At 50.3% G+C, this 21,050-nt stretch overlaps 1 protein-coding gene across 1 annotated transcript in view; it reads right to left on the bottom strand.

Annotated features, from left to right (window-relative positions):
* Positions 1 to 21,050, bottom strand: part of Nwd1 (NACHT and WD repeat domain containing 1) — an 81,929-nt gene that overhangs the window by 42,758 nt on the left and 18,121 nt on the right. Inside the window, exons 5-10 of the mRNA XM_036166433.1 lie at positions 15,170 to 15,467; positions 10,918 to 12,187; positions 4,541 to 4,744; positions 2,974 to 3,133; positions 1,246 to 1,363; positions 145 to 303 (exon numbers count right to left, since the gene is read on the bottom strand). Of these exons, the coding sequence (XP_036022326.1) occupies positions 145 to 303; positions 1,246 to 1,363; positions 2,974 to 3,133; positions 4,541 to 4,744; positions 10,918 to 12,187; positions 15,170 to 15,467 (2,209 nt within the window). The remainder of the gene's footprint in view (positions 1 to 144; positions 304 to 1,245; positions 1,364 to 2,973; positions 3,134 to 4,540; positions 4,745 to 10,917; positions 12,188 to 15,169; positions 15,468 to 21,050) is intronic.

Raw genomic sequence — 21,050 nt, 5'->3', positions numbered from 1 at the left:
GATGGATGGATGGATGAGTAGATGAGTGAATGATTGACAGATGGAGATATAGGTTGGTGAAAAATCAACTTGCAGTTCCATGGGCTTCTGAGGTTTCTGGAGAGCAGTGCAGAGCATATCCTCCTGTCAGGCCAGGACACTCACCCATGCCCCGGAGCTCCACAGCAGGGCGGCACAGCTGGAGGGCTTCTCTGACCAGACTGACCTCAGGAGAGTCCATGTGAGGGGCACACATGTCAAAGTCACCCAGCAGGTCCTCAATGCCCCCAGAGATGCCCCTGCAGGAGATCCAGCTCATGTTCCCTGTGGAGGGCAAGGAGTGAGGAAGGCAGGCCCTTGCTTACTACTGGCTCATTCTGAGGGTACGAGAATGGCCGCCCTTCCTTTCTCCCTGGGGTTCTTGAACTCTGAAGTTCTGGTACTGAGGCTGATAGTTTCTATGGTGGGCACTGAGCTGTGATTGATAGAACATGACCTGGCCTCCACCCCAGATGCTGCCAACACCTCAGAAATGTCTCCAGGATTTGCCAAGTGTCTCCTGGAGGAAGAATGTCCTTTGAAAATCACAGGTATGAGTGTGGATGGGAAAATAAGTGGATGGAATAGATATGTAGACAACCATCCACCCACCCACCCATCCATCCACTAGTCTGTCCTTCCATCCATCCATCCATCCATCCATCCATCCATCCATCCATCCATCCATTCTTCTACTCGTCCACCCATTCATGCACTCATCTACCTACCAACCTACTCATCCATCCATCTAGTCATCAATATATATACATAGACCCATCTATCATTCATTAATCCATTAATCAATCCACCCATCTATTCATATACCTGTCTATCTGTCCATCCATCTATATATATATATATCTACCCATGTATGTGTCAATTTATCTATCTATTCATTTATCTGCCACACCTTTATTGGCTTACCTCTGTAGTTTTCCCTTCAGTGCCAACTTCTATCCACCCATCCTTACACACCTCTATCCCTCATCCATTCACCCAGCTTTCTGCCCATTCATCTATTCATCCATCTGTCCACCTTCTCAAAGGAAGAATGTTCTTTGAGAATCACAGGTATGTATGTATGCGTGCGTGCGTGCGTGTGTGTGTGTGTGTGTGTGGATAGATGGATGGGTAAGTGGATAGATGGATGGATGGATGGTTGGGTGTATGGATGGATGAGTGGATGGGTGTGTGGGGGACATCTATGGCCCTCACGGCAACCCTTACCAAGCACCTCCTGCTTCAGCTCCTCCATGCGGCCCGCGTGCAGCAGATGGAAGGGCAGTTCTGTCAGCTTCCTCTGGTTGGCGACTGTGCCCGAGAACCACAGTGGCTGTGGGGCCACCTGGTGGGGAGGGAGGGGATGAGCTTGGGCTCGAACTCAAGTACTTTTCTTCACTGCATGAACACTGGCCAAGCTGGCACCAGATGGTACTAGAGGGGACAGGAACATAGTGGCCAATAGAGCTACCCACCACCCCACAGCCGGGCTGGGCCAGATGGAGGGACCGGGGCTTGAGCGTTTCAAGGATGAGGCATGGAAGGGAAACGGAAAAGTTCTCCTGAACTTGGGACATCGGAGCAGGGCCTCGGAGGACGAGTAGGAGTCTGGTAAAATATGTCAGAGCAGTGGCATTGCCAGGCACAGAACAGCGTCCAAGTTATGGACGCCAAGGCACACATGGGAGAGGACCAGGTGGAAGTGCATGCAGGTTGACTGGGGGGTGGGGTAGGGGGGTGGGGTGCTGCTCTTTGGTCTCTTCTGTGTGGGCCCTGGTAATCACGTGTGTGTGTGTGTGTGTGTGTGTGTGTGTGTGTGTGTTTGTGCACGCGCATGCGCGCGCGTACGCGCGCGCGCGTGTATCACAACTCTTCCTCAATTGTGCTCCACATGACTTTTTAAGACAGGCTCACACTGAACCACATCAACTGTGGTAGACAGACTGGCCATCTAGCTCCAAAGAGCCACCGAATTCCTCACCACAGGCTTTTCATTTTGTTTGAGACAGGGTCTCACTACACAGCCCTGGCTGTCCTGGAACTCACTCTGTAGACCAGGCTGGCCTCGAACTCACAGAGATCCACCTGCCTCTGCCTCCCGAGTGCTGGGATTAAAGGTGTGAATACCAGCATGCCTGGCCGTGTCTGCCTTTTTATTTAAGGTTTCTTTTATTTTATGTATATGGGTGTTTTGCCTACTTGTATGCCTGTGCACCACATGGGTACAGTGTTCATGGAGGCCAGAAGAGGGCACTGGATTCCCTGGAACTGGAATTACAGACGTGAGCAGCCATGTAGGTGCTGGGAATCAACCCAGGGCCTGGGGGGGAGCAGCCAGTGATCTTTTGGTTTGGGTTTGGTGTTTCCAGACAGGGTTTCTCTGTGGAGCTCTGGCTGTCCTGGAACTTGCTCTGTAGACCAGGCTGGCCTCAAACTCACAGAGACTTGCCTGCCTCTACCTCCCAAGTGCCGGCATTAAAGGCGTGCGCCACCACAGCTGGGCTGCAGCAGAGAGCTCTTAACCGCTGAGCCATCTCTCCAGTGCCTGGTTTTTTATGTGGGTTCAAAATTCAGCCATGATGCAAGTCTTCATGTAAAGAGAGTCACAGCTCTGTCCTCAGGTGCAGCGAGGAGACACCTGTGGACAGCGGAGAGGCTGTACCTTCCCGGCTGAGCAGCTGACACAGTGGGATGTGGCAAGTCTTCAACAAGTCCCAGTGCGGACTGACATTTTGATTTTAACCTTATCAGTGGCAAGAGGGATACACCGATAAACATTTAGTGCATACACCCACTATGTCTCCTGAGCCCTGAATGATATTCAGGGGCTGAAGGAGCACCTCGAAGCTGTGGAAGAGACCTGAAGTGGCTTTGGAGGGTGTTTTGAGTGGGAGAGAAGGCAAAGGACAGCCATGTCAGGGGATGCTCTAGGAACGGAGTGGCAGGTGGCCTCACCTTGCGGTCCAGGTTTAGAGGTTTCCCCACGCGTGGCAGGGTGATGAGTTTCTTGGTGCCCTGGCTCCAGGCTCCAGAGAAGAATTCAGCTAACATGCTATGTCTCTTGGATCTCTCAGGCCCAGACAGGTATCGAACCTGGATCACCTTGGACAGCTGTCTGTGGAGAAAGGGCACAGGCTGGTGGCCCAAGGGATGGTGCAAATGCAGGACTGTCTGTCCACTCCATGTCCTGTTTTCACTTAACACTGGTCTCAGAAATGGCTTTTTCATTTCTTTTTCCCTTAAGAAGTTTTGCCTCTGGCTGAGTGGTGGTGGCGCACGCCTTTAATCCCAGCACTCAGGAGGCAGAACCAGGCGGATCTCTGTGAGTTCAAGGCAAGCCTGGTCTACAGAGCAAGATTCAGGAAAGGCACCAAAACTACTCAGGGAAAACTTGTCTCAGGAAAAAAAAAAGTACATAAAGAGTTTTGTGGGTTGGGGGTTTAGCTCAATGGTAGAGTGCTTGCCGAGCAAGCAGAAGGCCCTGGGTTTGGTCCTCAGCTCCGTTAAAAAAAAAAAAAAGGAGTTTTGCTTCTGAGGGCAATGAGATGGCGCAGTAGATAGGGGTGCTTGCCGCCAAGCCTCATGGTCGGAGCTCAACCCCTGCCACTTACATCGCAGGAGGAGAGAACTAACTCCCACAAATTGTCCTCTGACCTCCACACACACACCATGGCACACACCCACACCTACATGCTACAGAAATAATAAGTAAATGCAAAAAAGAACCTTTGATCTGGTGTGGTGGGTGGCACAAGACTGTCACTGTAGCTCCTCAGAGGCAGGAGGGTCACAAGTTGAAGCCATGTGCGGCTAGGCTGAATTGGGAGCTCAAGACCAGCCTCGGCAACTTAACAAGACATCACGGCAAATCAAAAGAGGCTGGGAAGAAGGTTTAGTGGATAAAGTGCTCACTCTGCAAGCACGAGGATCTGAGTTCAAACCCCAGCACACACACACGTGAAAGCCTGGTGAGGTGGGAAGCACCTGCAATCCCAGAGCTTGAGACAGAGCAGAAACAGCAGGAGTCTAGGAGGCTTGTTGTACAGCCAATATGGCTGAATTGGTGATCTCCAGGTTCAGTGAGAGACCCTGTCTCCAAATACAAGGGTGACAGAAGTCAAACCTGAGGTCAACGTCTGTCCTTCATAAGTGGTGAGGGCACCACAGACAAATGCATGTCACACACACACACACACACACACACACACACACACACACACACACACACACACACACAAGAATCCCAGTCAGTGAGGGGCTGGGGGCGTGGTCAGGGTGGAGCCCCGCCTAGAATCCCCAGTGAGGGGCTGGGGGCGTGGTCAGGGTGGAGCCCCGCCTAGAATCCCATAGCACCTCACACAGCACTCAAATAAACAAAACAGACAACTTAGGTGTGTAGAGTTTACACTGGGACTGGTTTGTGCTAGATTGCATGAATACCCGAGAAGAGGAAGTCAAGGAATTGCTTGGGAGCCTGTGCTCTCAGGGTCCCACAAAGACAGTGTCCCTCCCCAGGGCCCACCTGTGAGCGATGGCCAGCAGCGTGCAACCATCCACAGGCCTTCTGGTCAAGCAGTGTCCCAGGTCCCGGCGGAGCCGTACCCACAGTAGCGGCGGGAAGCGCAGGAGCTCCTTGCTGGGCGGTGTCCAGTCCCTGTAAACAACCTGCAGGACCTCATCATCCAAAGACAACACATCCTTCAGCTCCGCCTCCGAGAGACCGTACCTGTGGAGCAAGGAGGCACAGCACACTGTGGAGGCCCTGCGATGAGGATGCTCAGGGATCATGTGTGCAACTTCCGTCAGGGAACCTCCAGCACAGACCATTGCAGATGCCTCCCCTTCACACACATCTGCAGAGCCATGCACAGGCCACTCTCCAGGTCTGGGGTGGCGGGGTGTGAGGTGTGTGGTGTGTGCCAATCAGGCATAGTGACACACCTCTGTCATCCTAGCACTGGGGAAGTACAGGCAGGAGGATCCGGCGCTCAAGGTCATCCTTAGCTACATAGTGAGTTCCAGGACAGCCTGGGCTACATGAGAGTCTGTCTTAAAATTTTTTAAAAGAGATAAAGAGCAGGGCATTGGTGGGATTCGCCTTTATCCCAGCACTCCGGAGGCAGAGGCAGGCAGATCTCTGAATTCAAGGCCAGCCTGGTCTATAGAGAGAGTTCCAGGACAGCCAGCGCTGCACAAAGAACTCCTGTCTCAACAAACCAAAACCAAACCAAACCAGGCTGGAGAGATGGCTCAGTGGTTAAGAGCCTGTCAGAAGGAATGGAGTTCAAGCTTGCAAGTCAGGCTGCTCACAGCTATCTGCACCTCCAGCTCCTGGGGATCTGTCCTACAATGAGGCACACGGACATGTACACACCTATATGAATAAATATTTTAGAGCAGGGCGTGATGGCACATGTCTTTAATCCCAGCACTTGGGAGGCACAGGTAGATAGATGTCTGTGAGTTCAAGGTCAGCCTGATCTATGTAGCAAGTTCCAGGACAGACAGGGCTATGTAGAGGGACCCTATTTCAGAAAACAAATAAAAATAAATAATAAAAAGGCTAGAGCTAACATAAATGGACATGTACATTTAGTATGCACAAAACACATGTGTTCATTATATGGCATCTATAGTACATATTATGTCCATGTCAGGCATAGATTGTAGAACTTATTCTATTGGGCTGAGAATGTGGCTCAGAGGGCAAAAGGCATCAGTTGCCAACACTAATGATCTAGTTCAATCTCTGGGACCCATATGGTGGAAGGAGAGAACTGACTCCTGTAAGTAGAAGCAGGTGGAGCTCTGTGAGTTCGAGGCCAGACTGGTCTACAAAGTGAGCTCTAGGCCAACCAGGGCTACATAATGACATCCTGTCTCAAAAAACCTACAATTTGAGGTTGGAGAGATGGCTCAGTGGTTAAGAGCACTAGCTGTTCTTCCAGAGGTCCTGAGTTCAATTTCCAACAACCACATGGTGGCTCACAACCATTCGTAATGAGATCTGGTGCCCTCTTTTGGCCTGCAGTCATATCATACGTGCAGACAGAACACTGTATACATAATAAATAAATAAATATTTTTTAAACCCCTAAAATTTGGGGTTGGGGATTTAGCTCAGTGGTAGAGCACTTGCCTAGCAAGCACAAGGCCCTGGGTTTGATCCTCAGCTCCAAAAAAAAAAAAAAAAAAAAAAACCTAAAATTTGTTGTACTATATTAATATATTAATAGTTGGATTAGTTGTATATTACTATTACACCATAATATGTTAAATATAATAATATAGTGTGTTGAGTATAAAATATTACTATGATACCAATATAATGTCAGTTATGTTACCACATCATGCCATATTAATTTTATTTTTTATAGGTTTTTTTAAAGATTTATTTATTTATTATGTATACAGTATTCTGCCTGCATGTGTCCCTACAGGCCAGAAGAGGGCACCAGATCTCATTACAAGTGGTTGTGAGCCACCATGTGGTTGTTCAGGACCTCTGGAAGAGCAGTTAACCACTGAGCCATCTCTCCAGCCCAATAATTTCTTTCTTTCTTTCTTTCTTTTTTTTTTTTTGTTTTGTTTTGTTTTGTTTTTCGAGACAGGGTTTCTCTGTGTAGTTTTGCGCCTTTCCTGGAACTCACTCTGTAGCCCAGGCCTCGAACTCACAGAGTGCTGGGGTTAAAGGCATGCACCACCACTGCCCAGCCCAATAATTTCATATTGCTCACATTATACTATTCTGCTACATAAAAATGTCACTGATAAATTCATACCAGCCACATAATTACTATGTCATCTCTGCTTGTGAATTGCATGGAATTAGATGTTACATGTATGTGCATGTATCTCTCTAGGGTACACTGACTATTGCCTTACTCTAGACTGCTGAGCAGAGCCCCTGGACCACTTACGAATGCCAAGGACAGCTCTTCCCCTGTCCTAAGTGACAGTACCTGCAGCCTCTGTCAAGACTCCCCCAGGGCTGAATGTTCTGCAGTGAGAACCTCATTTTTTTTTCTTTTAAAGATTTATTTTATTGTGAGTTTCATGTGTGGGTGTCTTAGACTGCTTTCACTTGTGATAAAACACTGACCAAAAGCAACTTGGGGAGTAGATACACGTTGGCACACACCTTTAATCCCAGCACTTGGACAGCAGAGGCAGGTGGATCTCTGTGAGTTCTAGACCAGCCAAGGCTACAGAGTGAGACCTTATCTAAAAAACATAAAGGAAAAAAAAAACCCGCAACTCAGAGAGGAAAATGTTTGCTTACAGGTCATGGTTCATCCCGGGGAACCAGGGCAGGCACTCAAGGCAGGTACCTGAAGCCCAGGGCTGGCACCGCCCACAGTGGGCTGGGCCTGCGTATCAATCAGGAATTAAGAAAATGCTCCAGAGACTTGCCCACGGGCCACTTGGACAGGGCAATTCTTCCCCTGGGGTTCTCTCTGCTGGGGTGTGTCAGACTGACCACCAAGATCAGCCACTAGAACCCGGGTCCTTGCAAGAGCAGTCAGTGCTCTTAGTCACTGAGCCATCTCTCCAGTCCAGGGACCTCTTTCTTTGAGTCGGTTCTGCCTTGTGAGCACATCTTTCCACTATCCTGTGCTTCACCATGTGAACAAGGTTGCTGCAGGCTGCAGGAATATACCATAAGAACTCAGCTGGTTATGGCAAAGTCACTACCTGGAGGGATCAGGGAATTCCTCCAGAGGAAGCTAAATTCCAAGGAGTTTTTGGTGTTATTTGGCTTGTTATATATCAGCTATCTTCTGTTATGGAAATCATGAGTGCCTTCATAGTTTTCCCAATTGACCTTTCCCTAAGAAGAGCTAACAGTGTGGACTGATCACTCTCTGGACATACACATTCCAGGTATTTGGAGAACAGCCTCAGGAAAGGCTTCCTCTGGAATCAGATACCTCCCTTAGCTACTTTCAAGGACTAACAGGAGACACCGCCTAGGTTGATGCCCAACTTTCAAGGACTAACAGTGCTAACAGCCCACACGCAAGTTTCCTGACTTAAGGTAAATTCCACAAGGAGACACCGCCTAGGTCAGGTGGACATTAAGTAACAGCTTTACACAATTTGGCTTGGACCCTCCCTTTTTATACTGGGACTTCCAGAGTGTGGGACGGAGAAGAAAAAAGAGAATGGAAGAACTAGATGGGTAAGAACTTGAGAGGAACAAACTGAGATGGGGAAGAACTAGATTGAAGGGCTAGAAGAGAGTACTAGAGGAACGAGATGGAAGATGAGGAAGAGTCAGATGGGAAAGAACAAGATGGGAGAGAAGGAGATGGGAGAGCAGCTGAGATGGGAAGGAACTAGATGGATGAGAACCTAGAAGGGACAGAACTAGATGAAGGAATTAAGATAGAACAGGAAGGGGACAGTAGATAAATATAGAGAGATATCAGGCAAGAAAGAAGCTAGACATGAGAGCAGAATAGAAGCTGTGTAGAGAGAGAACTATCACATAATAATAAAGTGTATGAACTAAGGAGTTCTGTGTACATAGATTCATTTCTTTTCTTCAAAGATTAATTATCAACTGGTTGTAGATTCTTCCCGGACCCTGGGAGGGCACTATCGAGGGGCTGGACCCACATAGTCCCCGATACAAGGTATGTTCTCATGGATGTGCCTGGACTCTGATCGCCCTTCAGGGGCCGCCTGCATCAGTTAGTTTCTGTCTCCCTGGATTTGGGTATTGGAACAACAAACCAGGAGAACAGTGCCTTGTCCCCAGCTGACGAGCTCACAGGTCCCCCTAGCTCTGGGCCAGTTGACATTCTCAGGGGCAGAGGGAGAGCAGAAGACTCGCCAGTGTTCAGAGGGAACCCCGAGGCAGAGGGGCTGAGATCAGATTCACAGAACCTTCTCATTTCAATAACAAACAACTTCGTTTCTTCCACACTGACTTGCCTGCGGTACTGTTTGCCCCATGGTGTGTCAGACAATCAGCACATCGTGGGATCTGGGGTTCAATCTGCAATCTAGGTTACATCCCTGGAACCAGCTGGAAGGCGGTTCCCTCAGCTGCATAATGGAATGACGCTCTTGCTTCTTCATGTTTGTTTACTGTTGTTTGAGACAAGGTTTTGCTCTGTAGCCCAGGCTGGCCCAGAACTCACCAACCTCCTGTCTTAGCTTCCCAAGGGCTGTTTTGTGATTGTCTGGTTTGGGTTTCAGACTGTCCTCAGCAGCTTGAGGGGTACTGAAGAGGAAAAAAAATGATGTTCACACAGCTCGGGACAGTGTGTGCTCGCGGGCGAGGGACCCACAGACAGCGCATAACAGATGTGAGGTACACAGTGCACAGAAAGATGGGAGAGGGAACGATGGCTAACACAGGCTGGAACACGGGACATGTGCATGCTCGGTAACTGATGGAAGAGATGATAGATAATATAGATAGACAGACTATGTAGGTGATGGATAAGGGAAAGACAGGCAAGGAGAGTGAGCAATGGGAGAGGGGGAGGAGGGAGGGGGAGGGAGGGAGGGAGGGAGAGAAGGGGGGAGGGAGGGAGGGAGGGAGGGAGGGAGGGAGGAAGAAGCAGGGAGGGGGACCAGAAAATATAACGAAGCAATGCAGCATGGCCTTCTGCAGCTGGAATAGGGGAACAGCTCCAACACCAGGAGTAAAATAATCGCACGATCATCTCCAAACAGAGGCAGAGGTCGTGACTGACAGCCCTTGTAATAACACATCCTGGCCACCGGGAGGAAGAGGCTGGTAGGCAGACAGTTCCAGGCCACCCTGGCAAGGAAGCCACAGGCACAGGGGCTGCAGACGCACAGCCCCAGTCACCGGCAGAGGCCCAAATGCGCGTGTGCCTCTGCTCATGCCCAGCTGGCTGTCCTCCCTCCCACACAGTACAGGCTCAGACCGTGGATGCTGTGCTGTGCTCTGGTTGGGTCCTCCCACCTCAGTGAACAATCAAGGCAACACACACACAAGCGCACACAAGCACAGAGGCATGTACACGCATGAAGAGGCATGCACACAGACACACACACACATCACGTGAACACACACAGATATACAGAGACATGCACACACATGCACTTACAGAGACATGAACACACACATGTGCACACACACAGAGATACACACAGACATGCATACACATAAGCACAGAGACATGCAGAAACACAGACATGCACACACATCTCTCACACACACACACACAAAAATACACACATAGAGGGACACACATGCACATACAGAGAGATACACACACACTCACACAGGCATACACACACAGGCACAGACACACACACACACATGCCTGAGTGTGCCTGTACATATAGACACAGACACACGTGCACAGGTCAACCAGATCCAGACAATGCCTTACTAAGTCTTCCTCTCAAGCGACTCCGCATGTCAAGGCAGTCAAAGCCAACCACCACGGCCATGAGGTGATAACCCCCATATGCAACAGACTGGCCACCAGCATTGTACAAGTGCCGACTGAAATCAGAAATAAAACAAGCCACTCTCTCCTCTTGTCCAACAGACAGTTTGCAACCTTAGCCAGAGCGATGTAAGACGGACCTGATGGCTGAGGCTCAGCCCTACAGCACACGCCTGACCTCCACAAAGCCCTGGCTCTGTCCAGATCCCTGCAGAAAGGAAGGAAGAGGGGGCTGCCTGTGACTACCGGCCCCAGCGGGGATCTGCTGCATCCATCTGAGAGGCAGGGTGGCTGTAACCCCAGCTGGACTCACTGGCTCCAGGGAAATAATGCTGCCAGTTCAACAGGACACCGTATCTTCCTCTGGCTCTGCATGCCACACACATGAACCCAACCAACAAAAAAGGAAAGAGCAAGGGAAGGAGGGAGGGAGGGAGGCAGGGAGGGAAAGTCGACTTACCTGGAAGACACAATGTAACCCAGCACGTGGGCCACCAGCAGCTGCCCGTGGGTCTCCTCCAGGCGGATGCAGAGCTGGTGAGTGGCTTCCTCAGCTGTGGTGGCCAAGGGCACTGGCACAGTGAAGGAGGCCCACTTCCGGGCCTCCTCAAAGGCCAGCCTTAGCCGCCCTGGGTGGCCACACTCCGGGAGGCTGGCCCAGAGGACGTCCCTCTGAGCCTGGCTCAGTGTCCTCCTTTCTGCAGCCAGTAGCAGCTGGATGAGCTCCTGTCCTTGACATCCAGACAGGGCCTTCACCTCCCAGTAGGCGCTGGGGTCCTTGAGGGTCTGCTGCAGGGTGTGTAACACCTGCTGGCCTGAGCATGTGGAGAGGATGAGGTGTACCTTTGGAGGACACTTGAGGGGTAGCCAGGAGACCCTCTGAGAATGGCATGTGGGCTCTAGATCATCAGCTGAGTCTAGGAGCAGCACCAGGGACTCAAAGTTCCTCCGAGACACAGTGTGGAGGAGGGTGTGGAAGAAGTGGCCCACCCTGGCGTGGACCTCCAGGACCTGGGTTGGGGGCAGTGGCAGCCCGTAGGCCAAGCACAGCTGAAAGGACACGCTCCTGAGGAGGCTTCGGGCGTCCAGGCTCATCTTTGATGTCCCCAAAAGCCTCAGGACAGCCACCGTCTTGTGGCCAAGAAGCTTTGGTACCTGCTCGGCTAGCTTGCACATGAGGGATGTCTTCCCGACGCCCGGTGGCCCAAAGAGAACCAGCGGAGTATGGGGCCGGCTGTCATCCTGTCTGAGCCGCTGCCCCAGCTGGGCCAGGAGCTCCTGGTGGCCACAGAAGATCCTGATGCACTCTGTACTCCGCCAGAGGTGGTGGCGGATCTCCTGGTACAGCCAGTCCAGCTCCTGTCTGGCTGACTCCAGCTCTCGAAGTTGCTCCAGGATCTGATGGTTGGACCTGGCCACAAACTGCTCACTCAGCTCCTTCAGGTAGCGGGCATGAGCCTTGTTCTTGGGATTGACCAGGTCACGGCTCCAGGGCAGGTGGTGGGACTTTAGGGCTCCAGGCTGAGCATCCAATATGCGTTCCTTAAGGCCGCTGAGAAGACTCTGGGCTCCGGTGTCCAGGCAGCCATCCGCCAGCCGATCCACCATCTTCAGAGAACAATCATCCAAAATGTGTTTACTGAGGTCCTGTACATCTCTCAGGAAGATGGTCGCTCCCTGGTCCCCTTGTGCTGAGCTCAGGAGGCCCTGCTCAATCTCCCACTCAATGACTGCAAAACAGAACAGGAGAGATCATCAGGGTCACCGAGGCCTTTGAGGGGCTTTGGGGAGACAGTTCCAGATATGTCAAGGCCAACACATGGGACACTCACATGGGGCAGCTTGCAGAACCCACATGTGTGTGTGTGTGTGGGTGGGTGGGTGTTTACACATCATGCCTGTGGAGACCAGAGGCCAGCCTCTCTGGAGTCATGCCAGGATCTCGATGGCCAGCCAGCCTACCCAAAACTGTGAGCTTCGGGGTCCAGGAGAGACTTTGTCCTGAAGGAATCAGGTTGACAAAGGGCAAGGCTGACGACCTGCTCTGGGCTCCGAGGACTCGCACAGACGTGCACACTCACACATACAACACAAAAGACCGCAGCTGAGACGGGTGGGGGTCTGTTCTCTCCTCCACCATGTGGGTCACCGGGATCGAACTCAGGTCATCAGACTTGGTGGCAAGCACCTTTACCTTCAGAGCCATCTCGCTGGCCCAGCATACAAAGTTCTAAGTCAGTCTGGACCAAACAAGGAGACTCTGCCTCAAAAGGAAAAGAAAAATTAAAACCAGACAGTGTGTGATTCTGTTGATAAGAAATGTCCAGAACAGGCGTATGCGTAGACAGCAAGCAGATGAATGGCCTTCTGCAGGGGGGTAGGGAAACAGCCTCCTGCTAAGGTGATAGAATGTTCTGGAATGAGGGTGGCACTACACAGCACGGTGAGATTAAACTGTTCACTTTACAAACGGGAATTTCAGCTCTCTGAGTGTCACCTCACTATATCTGAGTGTCTCCCTCGAACAGTCAATCAACAAACACTCAGCTCCTGATGTATTAGCCTCTGTGGTCCACATGGGGACTGGGCATTGAGGGTCACCTGGAAACAGGTGATAAGTGAATGAGACTGTCCTCCCAGATGAAGTGATGGGGACAAGGTGGCTGTGAAGGCAGAGAGGAAGGAGAAAGGATTATTACAGAGTTGGAGTCTTTACTAACCAGCTGGGTAGAAGTGGCAGCTGCTGTCTGGGAACAAGCTTGGCACCTCACCCATAAAGGGCCAAAGAAGGTGAATCTGTCACAATCGGACAGTCTGACATCGTAGCAAGAATGCAACAGATGATACCCAGATGAATATGCCTGAGAGTGTCAATGAAACTTTAGTTCAGACACAAGCTGTGGACCAGGCTTGGCACCATGATCACAGCTGGCTGACCCCCGTGCCGGGGTGTGCTGTCCCGGGCTGACCACCGTGCCGGGGTGTGCTGACCCGGGCTGACCCCCGTGCCGGGGTGTGTTGTCCCGGGCTGACCCCCGTGCCGGGGTGTGCTGTCGCTGTCTCAGGACTCTTATCTTTTTGAGATTTATCTCTATGTAGCCTCGACCTTCTGGAACTCACTCTGGCCTTGAACTCACAGAGATCCTCCTGCCTCTGCCTCCCGAGTGCTGGGATTAAAGGTGTGCATCACCACCGCCCGGCTTGTCTTTGTTTTTTAATTATGTGCCTGTGTGTGGGGTTGTGGCTGTGAGTACGGAGTCTGGGGGTGCAGAAAGGAACTGAACGCAGTCCTCTGGAAGACCAGCCAGCGCTCTTCTGCTGAGCTGTCTCCCCAGCAACGCCCCTGGACTCTTATTTTCTAGAAGACTTATTTTCCTGAACTCGCACTGACTTGTCTCAGGAGGCTCTTGTTTTTTAGCACAGCCAGACCTGAGGAGTTATTTTTGAAGCCTCTCTGGGTTCAGTGAAGGCTCCCAGCTCTCAGCAGATGGGAGAGTCAGGCCCTTGGAGACACTGCATTCCAGTCAAGGACAAGAGTCACCCAATGTCCCCTTCAAGGCAGGTGTGAAGGCACAGGCCTGTTACCTCGGTCACTTGGGAGGCTGACACTGGAAGATCACAGGTTCAAAGCCAGCTTGGGTGACTAAGATTCTGCCTCAAAATGAAGACTAAAAAATGCTGGGATGGAAGGACCTGGTATTGTCTGAATTCTAGTTAATTGCAATGCGCCAATGTTAAGTGGAATTATGAGTTTTGCCGCATGTACAGCAAAACTATTTATATAAATTTCTGGGCTCGCCTAGTGTGCAGGAAGCCTTGGGATCCACCTGCCGCACCACATACACCCGGTGTGGTGATGCACAGCTGTGTCTCGGTACTCTGGAGGCAGAGGCAGGGAGATCAGGAGCTTATAGTCATCCGTGGCTACATAACAGGTTCAGGACTGGCCAGCCAAAAAAATAACAGGAGATCCTATCCAAAAAAATAAAAAAGCAAAAGCCCCTTGAGGCTGGGACAATGGCTGAGTGGGTGAAGCGTTGGCTGTGCATTAAGGAGGATCACAGTTCACACCCTCAGTGCTCACAGAAAGGCTCGGTCTTATAACAACTGACTGTAACCTAGCACCCTGGAAACCGGCGGGGACTCTGTGGAGAAAGCTGGCTACCGACACTAGCTTCATCTACGAACCAGGGTTCAGTGAGAGACTCGGCCTCAATGGACAGTCGGGAGACAGCTGACAAGCTCAGGTCACATGTGTGCACACCCCTCCAAGTGCACCTTTGAACACACACACACACACACACACACACACACACACACACACACACACACAGCATTCTGGGATCGTGAGATGCGTCAGCATGGAAAGGCCCTTGTGACTGAGCTTGATGACCTGAGTTTGACTCCTGCAAACTGTCTTCCGACCGCCACATGTCTCCACGCTGGCACACACTCTCCAGCCAATAAATGAACGCATATAAGAAAATGAATGCATTCCTGAACACCCTCAGTCCCAGGCAAACTGGGGACGGTGGTCTCTGGGAGCCAGGAGGGCAGAGCCAGGGCCGGAAAAGGGCTAGAAGCCGACACTGGTTTGGCTAGTGCAATCAAGCCAGGCAGATCTGACACTGAATGAGATGCACACGTGTATCTGAGGTCCTGGGGGGTTGTCTTGGGTGTCCCGTGGATCCCTGGGGTTCCCTGGGCCTCACCTGATCGATTGTAACACTTCCATTGCTCCTGGCTGATGAGGCCCAGCCTCCAGGCCTCCTGGGCTCCGCCTCGCAGGACAGAGGTCAAGGTGGCCTCCTCAGGCCCTGGTGCCTCCCCGGAGCCCGGAGGCTGCAGCACGTAGGTGGGAGGGATGGCGTTGTCGTCCCTCCGGAAATGTCTGGCCACCAGCTCCAGATCCCGAGGCCTGGAGGTTAGCTGGGCCCTTAGCGCTTCCCACTCTTTCTCCTGGATCCGTTGGGGAACCAGGCAGGGGCCATACTGGTCGCCCAGGAGAGCCTGGCAGGGAAACAGACGGGACGGGCTGAGGCAGGAGGAGCGTGAGTTCTAGGCCAACATGGACAGCAAAGGAAGACTATCTCAGAAGAATGAATCTCAGCAACAGCTACAAGACGGAGGGGGGAGGGATAAGGAGGGGGAGGGGGGGGGGGGGAGGAAGGAGAGGAGCAGATGGAAAAAGGATACACAGGAAGGGAGGAGGAAGAACACCCAGAAATAGTAACTGAGGTGGGTCTGTGTGTATATGTGCATACATGCACCTGTGCATTCAAGTGTATATATGCACGTGGTGTGTGGCGCGTGCGTGCATGTGTGTGGGTCCATGCATGGGCACATGTGAGGGAAACAGGTAAGTTTCTGGTGTTTGGAGTCAGGGCTCCAATGCGGCCCAGGCTAGCTCTGGTCAGCCGTCTGAGCAGCAGAAAGGCCCAGGCCACACATCCTGTTCAGAAGGGTCCCGGCAGCCTCACAGGAACAAGGTCCAGCCTGCCTCAGAGGGAAGTTTGGGGCTGGAGCCACAGAGCAAGGAAGGTGCTAGGAGCAGCGGGAGCCCCAAGAGATGCTACCTCTAAACGAGGTGCGTGGGGAACCTGCTAATGAGTTATTTACCACAGAACCATCTCTCCAGGGCACCAGTGTGGGTCTGATTTCGTGGAAAGTCACCCTAATAAGAGTGACAGTGACAGGCGGTCTCTGGGGACAAATCGGGGTGATGCTGTAGGGGAGAAGTTCCCAGGACTGCTGGCTTGGATGTGGAGGAGGCCTGGTGACGCTCCTTCCCTGTGCAGCGGGAGCCATCTTGTGCCTTTCCCAGCCTGCCATGTGGACTGAGGGTCAGTTCCCCTGTGGCATCTCCTAGTCCTTTCTCCCTGAAAATTTTAATTTGTGGGTGGTTTATTTATTTTGGGGCTTGGGGATATTTCCTCCTTCCCATTTCAAAAACACTTTTACAGAGCTGGTAAGACGGCTCAGTGGGTAAAGGCGTTTGCCACGGAGCCAGACAGCCTGAGTTCAATCCCTAGGACTCAGATGGCGGAAGCAGGGAGGCAAACCTGAGAGTTGAGAGCTGGGCGGCCAGCGCAGGAAAACGTTGTGGAACCCAGCTGCTATCACAAAAGCTGCTGCTTGCAAAGTCAAGGACTTCTCCAAATGTCAGGCCTTGGCTTCAGAAGTCTTCGTGATATTTTAGCTTTTGTATGTATATGAGCTGGTTCCTACAGTGATTTTCTTGTAATGCTATGCGTGCTTCCAAGAACTCCTAAGAGTGTATTTATCTAAAATATCTATCAAGCATCCAAGGCCAAATGAAACACCACCTGTCTCCTAAGTCTGGTGGATAGCTTTATTTCTTGTGCAATTTAGGATGAGACCCTCTTTCCTTACAGCCTTACTAATAGACTCCTAACTTCTTACCTAACCGTCTTGGAATGTAGACTGAGCACATAGACCCCCTTTTTGATATACTAAGCGGTCATTAGCTCTTAGTTGACCTCCTTTACCAATCTGATTTTGGATTGTAAAAGAAAGCCTGAGGAAAATTCTTGCCTACCTTTATGACCCCGTAAGAATTCAAGCCTGGTGACCTTGTCTGCCAGAGGATTGCTATTGCTTGGGCTTATAACTACATTCCTGAGAGATTTGGGGAGAACTGAGAGGTAGAAGGAGAGAGAGAGGATTTTGAAGAGAGAATTGAGGATAAGATGGAAAAGAGAATGGAAGAACTAGACGGGTAAGAACTGGAGAGGAAGGGACTAGATGGGAAGAACTAGATTGAAGGACTAGAAGAGAGTACTAGAGGAACGAGATGGAAGATGAGGAAGAGCCAGATGGGGAAGCACAAGAAGAGAGAGAAGGGGATGGGAGAGCAGCTGAGATGGGAAGGAAATAGATGGATGAGAACCTAGAAGGGGCAGAACTAGATGAGAGAAGTAAGTTAGAACTTAGAGGGGACCGCAGATAAATGTAGAGAGAAATCAGGCAAGAAAGGAGCTAGGCATGAGAGCAGACTAGACCTGACACAGAATAATGAAGTGTATGGACTAAGGAGTTTCGTGTACATAGATTCATTTCCTGTCATCAAAGATTAAATTATCAGCTGGTTGTAGATTCTTCTGGGACCCTAGGAAGGGACTACCAAGGGGCTGGATCTCTATAGTCACTGATAGAGCTGCTGGGAGCAGACAGCAGTGACAGCTAGTGTTCAGAAGGTCAGCCTTTCAGAACTAAGGTTCTGTTAGAGGAAACCATTACCCAAGGCGCTATGGAATTACTGCCTTTTGAATGAACTGGCTGTCTCTTATTGTAAACTGTGGAATAACAGCCATGAGTCTCCCTATTTACCATGCATCTCCATGTTAGTGTATATGTAATCTCATGATTGCATCTCAATCTTATGGGCACACATAATTGTGGATAGTCTACAAGATGGTTTCTTATTTAACTGTACAATTTTTATGAATAGAAACATACTAAAGTATGCTTCATAACTAGGTCTATTGTTCCATGTGGACTGTAGACACTTAGAGGTCTTGTTTTCCATCCTTAGCCACTGACAAGGTAAATTGGCCAAAGGAAGTGTCCTTATGGAACTTTCGCAGAGTGGAATTGCAGGTGCCTGGCCTTGTTGATCAAAACCCTTCAGAAGAATTACAGTGAGCCAGAAGTGATAGTGCAGGTGTCTGGCCTTGGTGTAGCTCAGTCCTTCAAGAGCTCGATAGCACCCATGTTGCCCTAAGCCTCCTCCACCAGCACCTCCCCCACTCTGATACAAATAACAATTAACACTTTGTATTTATTTCTACACCTGTTTTTAATGCAAGATTTTAGACTCAGTAGACTAATTACGTATAGGTAGGTCCTGAGATTCAGGTGACTAACAGAAAAAGGCTGTTAACTGACTAACCATGTCTGGATTAATTAATTAGTTTTAATTAATTAGTTAATTAATTAATTAGTTAATTTTTAAAATTTTTATGAAACAGGGTTTGGAACCTTTCCTGAAACTCGCTTTGTAGACCAGGCTGGCCTTGAACTCATAGAGATCCGCTTGCCTCTGCCTCCTGAGGGCTGGGATTAAAGGCATGTGCCACCACTGCCCAGCCCAGTCTGGATATTATTAATCACATAAAATAGTACTCGTATTCTTTGCCTTTTCCTTAAATATCTCATTGGTTTCTTCCCTCGTTCCCTTCTACCCTTGTAGCTCTCCTTTAAGAGACACCCAGAACTTTTTACAATCTATCTACAGCTGGTGTCAGTCACCAGTTGAGCTGACCAAGTCTTGGCCAAGTGTGGCTCTTATCAGAATACTTGTCCCTGAGAGTCTGCTTTGTAGTTTGAACTAACAAGTTGTTAATGAATGGATATACATATATTTATGCTTGGGGGGACAAAGAACCTGGAAAGAACTAGGCAGAATAGTGAGGGAGCACCGGAAGGGGCAGAGAGGAGCTAAGTATGAGAACAGAAAGAAGTTGTGTAGATAGAGTTGATTTAGAAGAATGCAGTGAATGGACTAGAGAGCCCGGTGTGCTTAGATTCATTTGGTGTCCCTCAGATTAGTACCCCAGCTGCTTGTAGCGTCTGTTCTGGACCTGTTAGAAACTGCCTCAGGGCAGGCACCTGCGGAGAATTCATTACTGCAGGCTGTCCACTGACCCCCACATGCACCCCAAGACCTGTGCTCCACTCCCATAAATAAATAAATGTCCAGAACTGGACTGGCTGGTGGCACAGGCCTGCCATCCCTGCACTGGAGGTGGAGGCTGGAGAATCGAGTCAATGACCAGTTTCAGCTTCATAGCAAGTCTGAGGTCATCCTGGGTTACCTGAGACCCCTTCTCAAAGGGGAAAAATGAAACCCAGTTCTCCTTTGCAAACTCAACATGATTGTCAGATCTTTGGGAAATGAAACTTAGGAGCATGGAAAAATAACTAGAAGGGGGGGAGTATAGCAAGAGAGCATTTTCATCGTGTGTGTGTGTGTGTGTGTGTGTGTGTGTGTGTGTGTGTACACGTACGCATACATATGTTGTCTGTGCATGTGGAGGCAATATGACTTCTAGTCCTCTCTCTAACTTATTAATTTTTTAAAGTTTATTTACATGTGTGGGTGTGTGCTATTGTGGCTGCAGTGTCCACAGAGGCCAGAAGGGGGCGTCAGATCCCCTGGAGCCAGAGCTACAGGCATTTGTGAGCTCCCTGATGAGGGCCTGAGTTTCAGTTTCCTAAAAGGACAACGAGGGAGATATCATGAACCCAGAGATGAGAGAGATAGCGTGTACCCAGAGATGAGAGAGATAGCAGGTACCCAGAGATGAGGGAGATAGCAGGTACCCAGAGATGAGGGAGATAGCAGGTACCCAGAGATGAGAGAGATAGCAGGTACCCAGAGATGAGGGAGATAGCAGGTACCCAGAGATGAGGGAGATAGCAGGTACCCAGAGATGAGGGAGATAGCAGGTACCCAGAGATGGGGGAGATAGCAGGTACCCAGAGATGAGGGAGATAGCAGGTACCCAGAGATGAGAGAGATAGCAGGTACCCAGAGATGAGGGAGATAGCAGGTACCCAGAGATGAGGGAGATAGCGTGTACCCAGAGATGGGGGAGATAGCAGGTACCCAGAGATGAGGGAGATAGTGTGTACCCAGAGATGAGAGAGATAGCAGGTACCCAGAGATGAGGGAGATAGCAGGTACCCAGAGATGAGAGAGATAGCAGGTACCCAGAGATGAGGGAGATAGCAGGTACCCAGAGATGAGAGAGATAGCAGGTACCCAGAGATGAGGGAGATAGCAGGTACCCAGAGATGAGGGAGATAGCGTGTACCCAGAGATGGGGGAGATAGTGTGTACCAGGCCTGAGCCAGCCCACAGTACCTCAAGGCAGTGACCAAAAAGGACAGTTCCTGTCATCTCCCTAAAACATACCCTGCCTTGTCCAAGTATGCCCCCAAATGGTAAAACTATAACTACAACCAATTAAAAATGTACTAATGGGGCTGGAGAGATGGCTCAGAGGTTAAGAGCACTGGCTGCTCTTCCAGAGGTCCTGAGTTCAGTTCCCAGCAACCACATGGTGGCTCACAGCCATCTGTAATGAGATCTGGCGCCCTCTTCTGTATATATAATAAATAAATAAATCTTTTAAAAAATGTACTAATGTAGCTACAGCCTGCCTAACCAATTGTTTGAGATGACCTAGCTGTTCCTAGAGATCCCTAGCTGAGCTTAAAAGGGACCTGCGTGCTCCCTTTCAGGGAACATTTTGTACAATTGGTGGACACCACCCCCCATGCTGGAATCAACCCTGCTTTCACGTACTATTTGGGTCGGGGGTTTACAGGTGCTGGGTCTTCTGTGATTATAGCAGGCATGCTGTACTGCTTAGCCACCTCTCCAGTCCACACTTTATTTTTTGAGACACATTCTCTCTAGGAACCTGAGCTCACTGATTGGCTGCTCAGTGAGTTCCAGGAATCCATCCATCTTTGCCCTCTGGGTGCTCAGGATTTGAACTCGGGTACTCCTGCATGTGCACCAGACACTTGACACACTGAGCATTCTCCCCAGCCTGAGAAAAT

The sequence above is a fragment of the Onychomys torridus genome, chromosome 17 (genome assembly GCF_903995425.1).
Source record: "Onychomys torridus chromosome 17, mOncTor1.1, whole genome shotgun sequence".
NCBI classification, from domain to species: domain Eukaryota; kingdom Metazoa; phylum Chordata; class Mammalia; order Rodentia; family Cricetidae; genus Onychomys; species Onychomys torridus.
The sequence above is the reverse complement of the archived record's forward strand: the minus strand, read 5'-3'. Positions and strand labels throughout refer to the sequence as shown.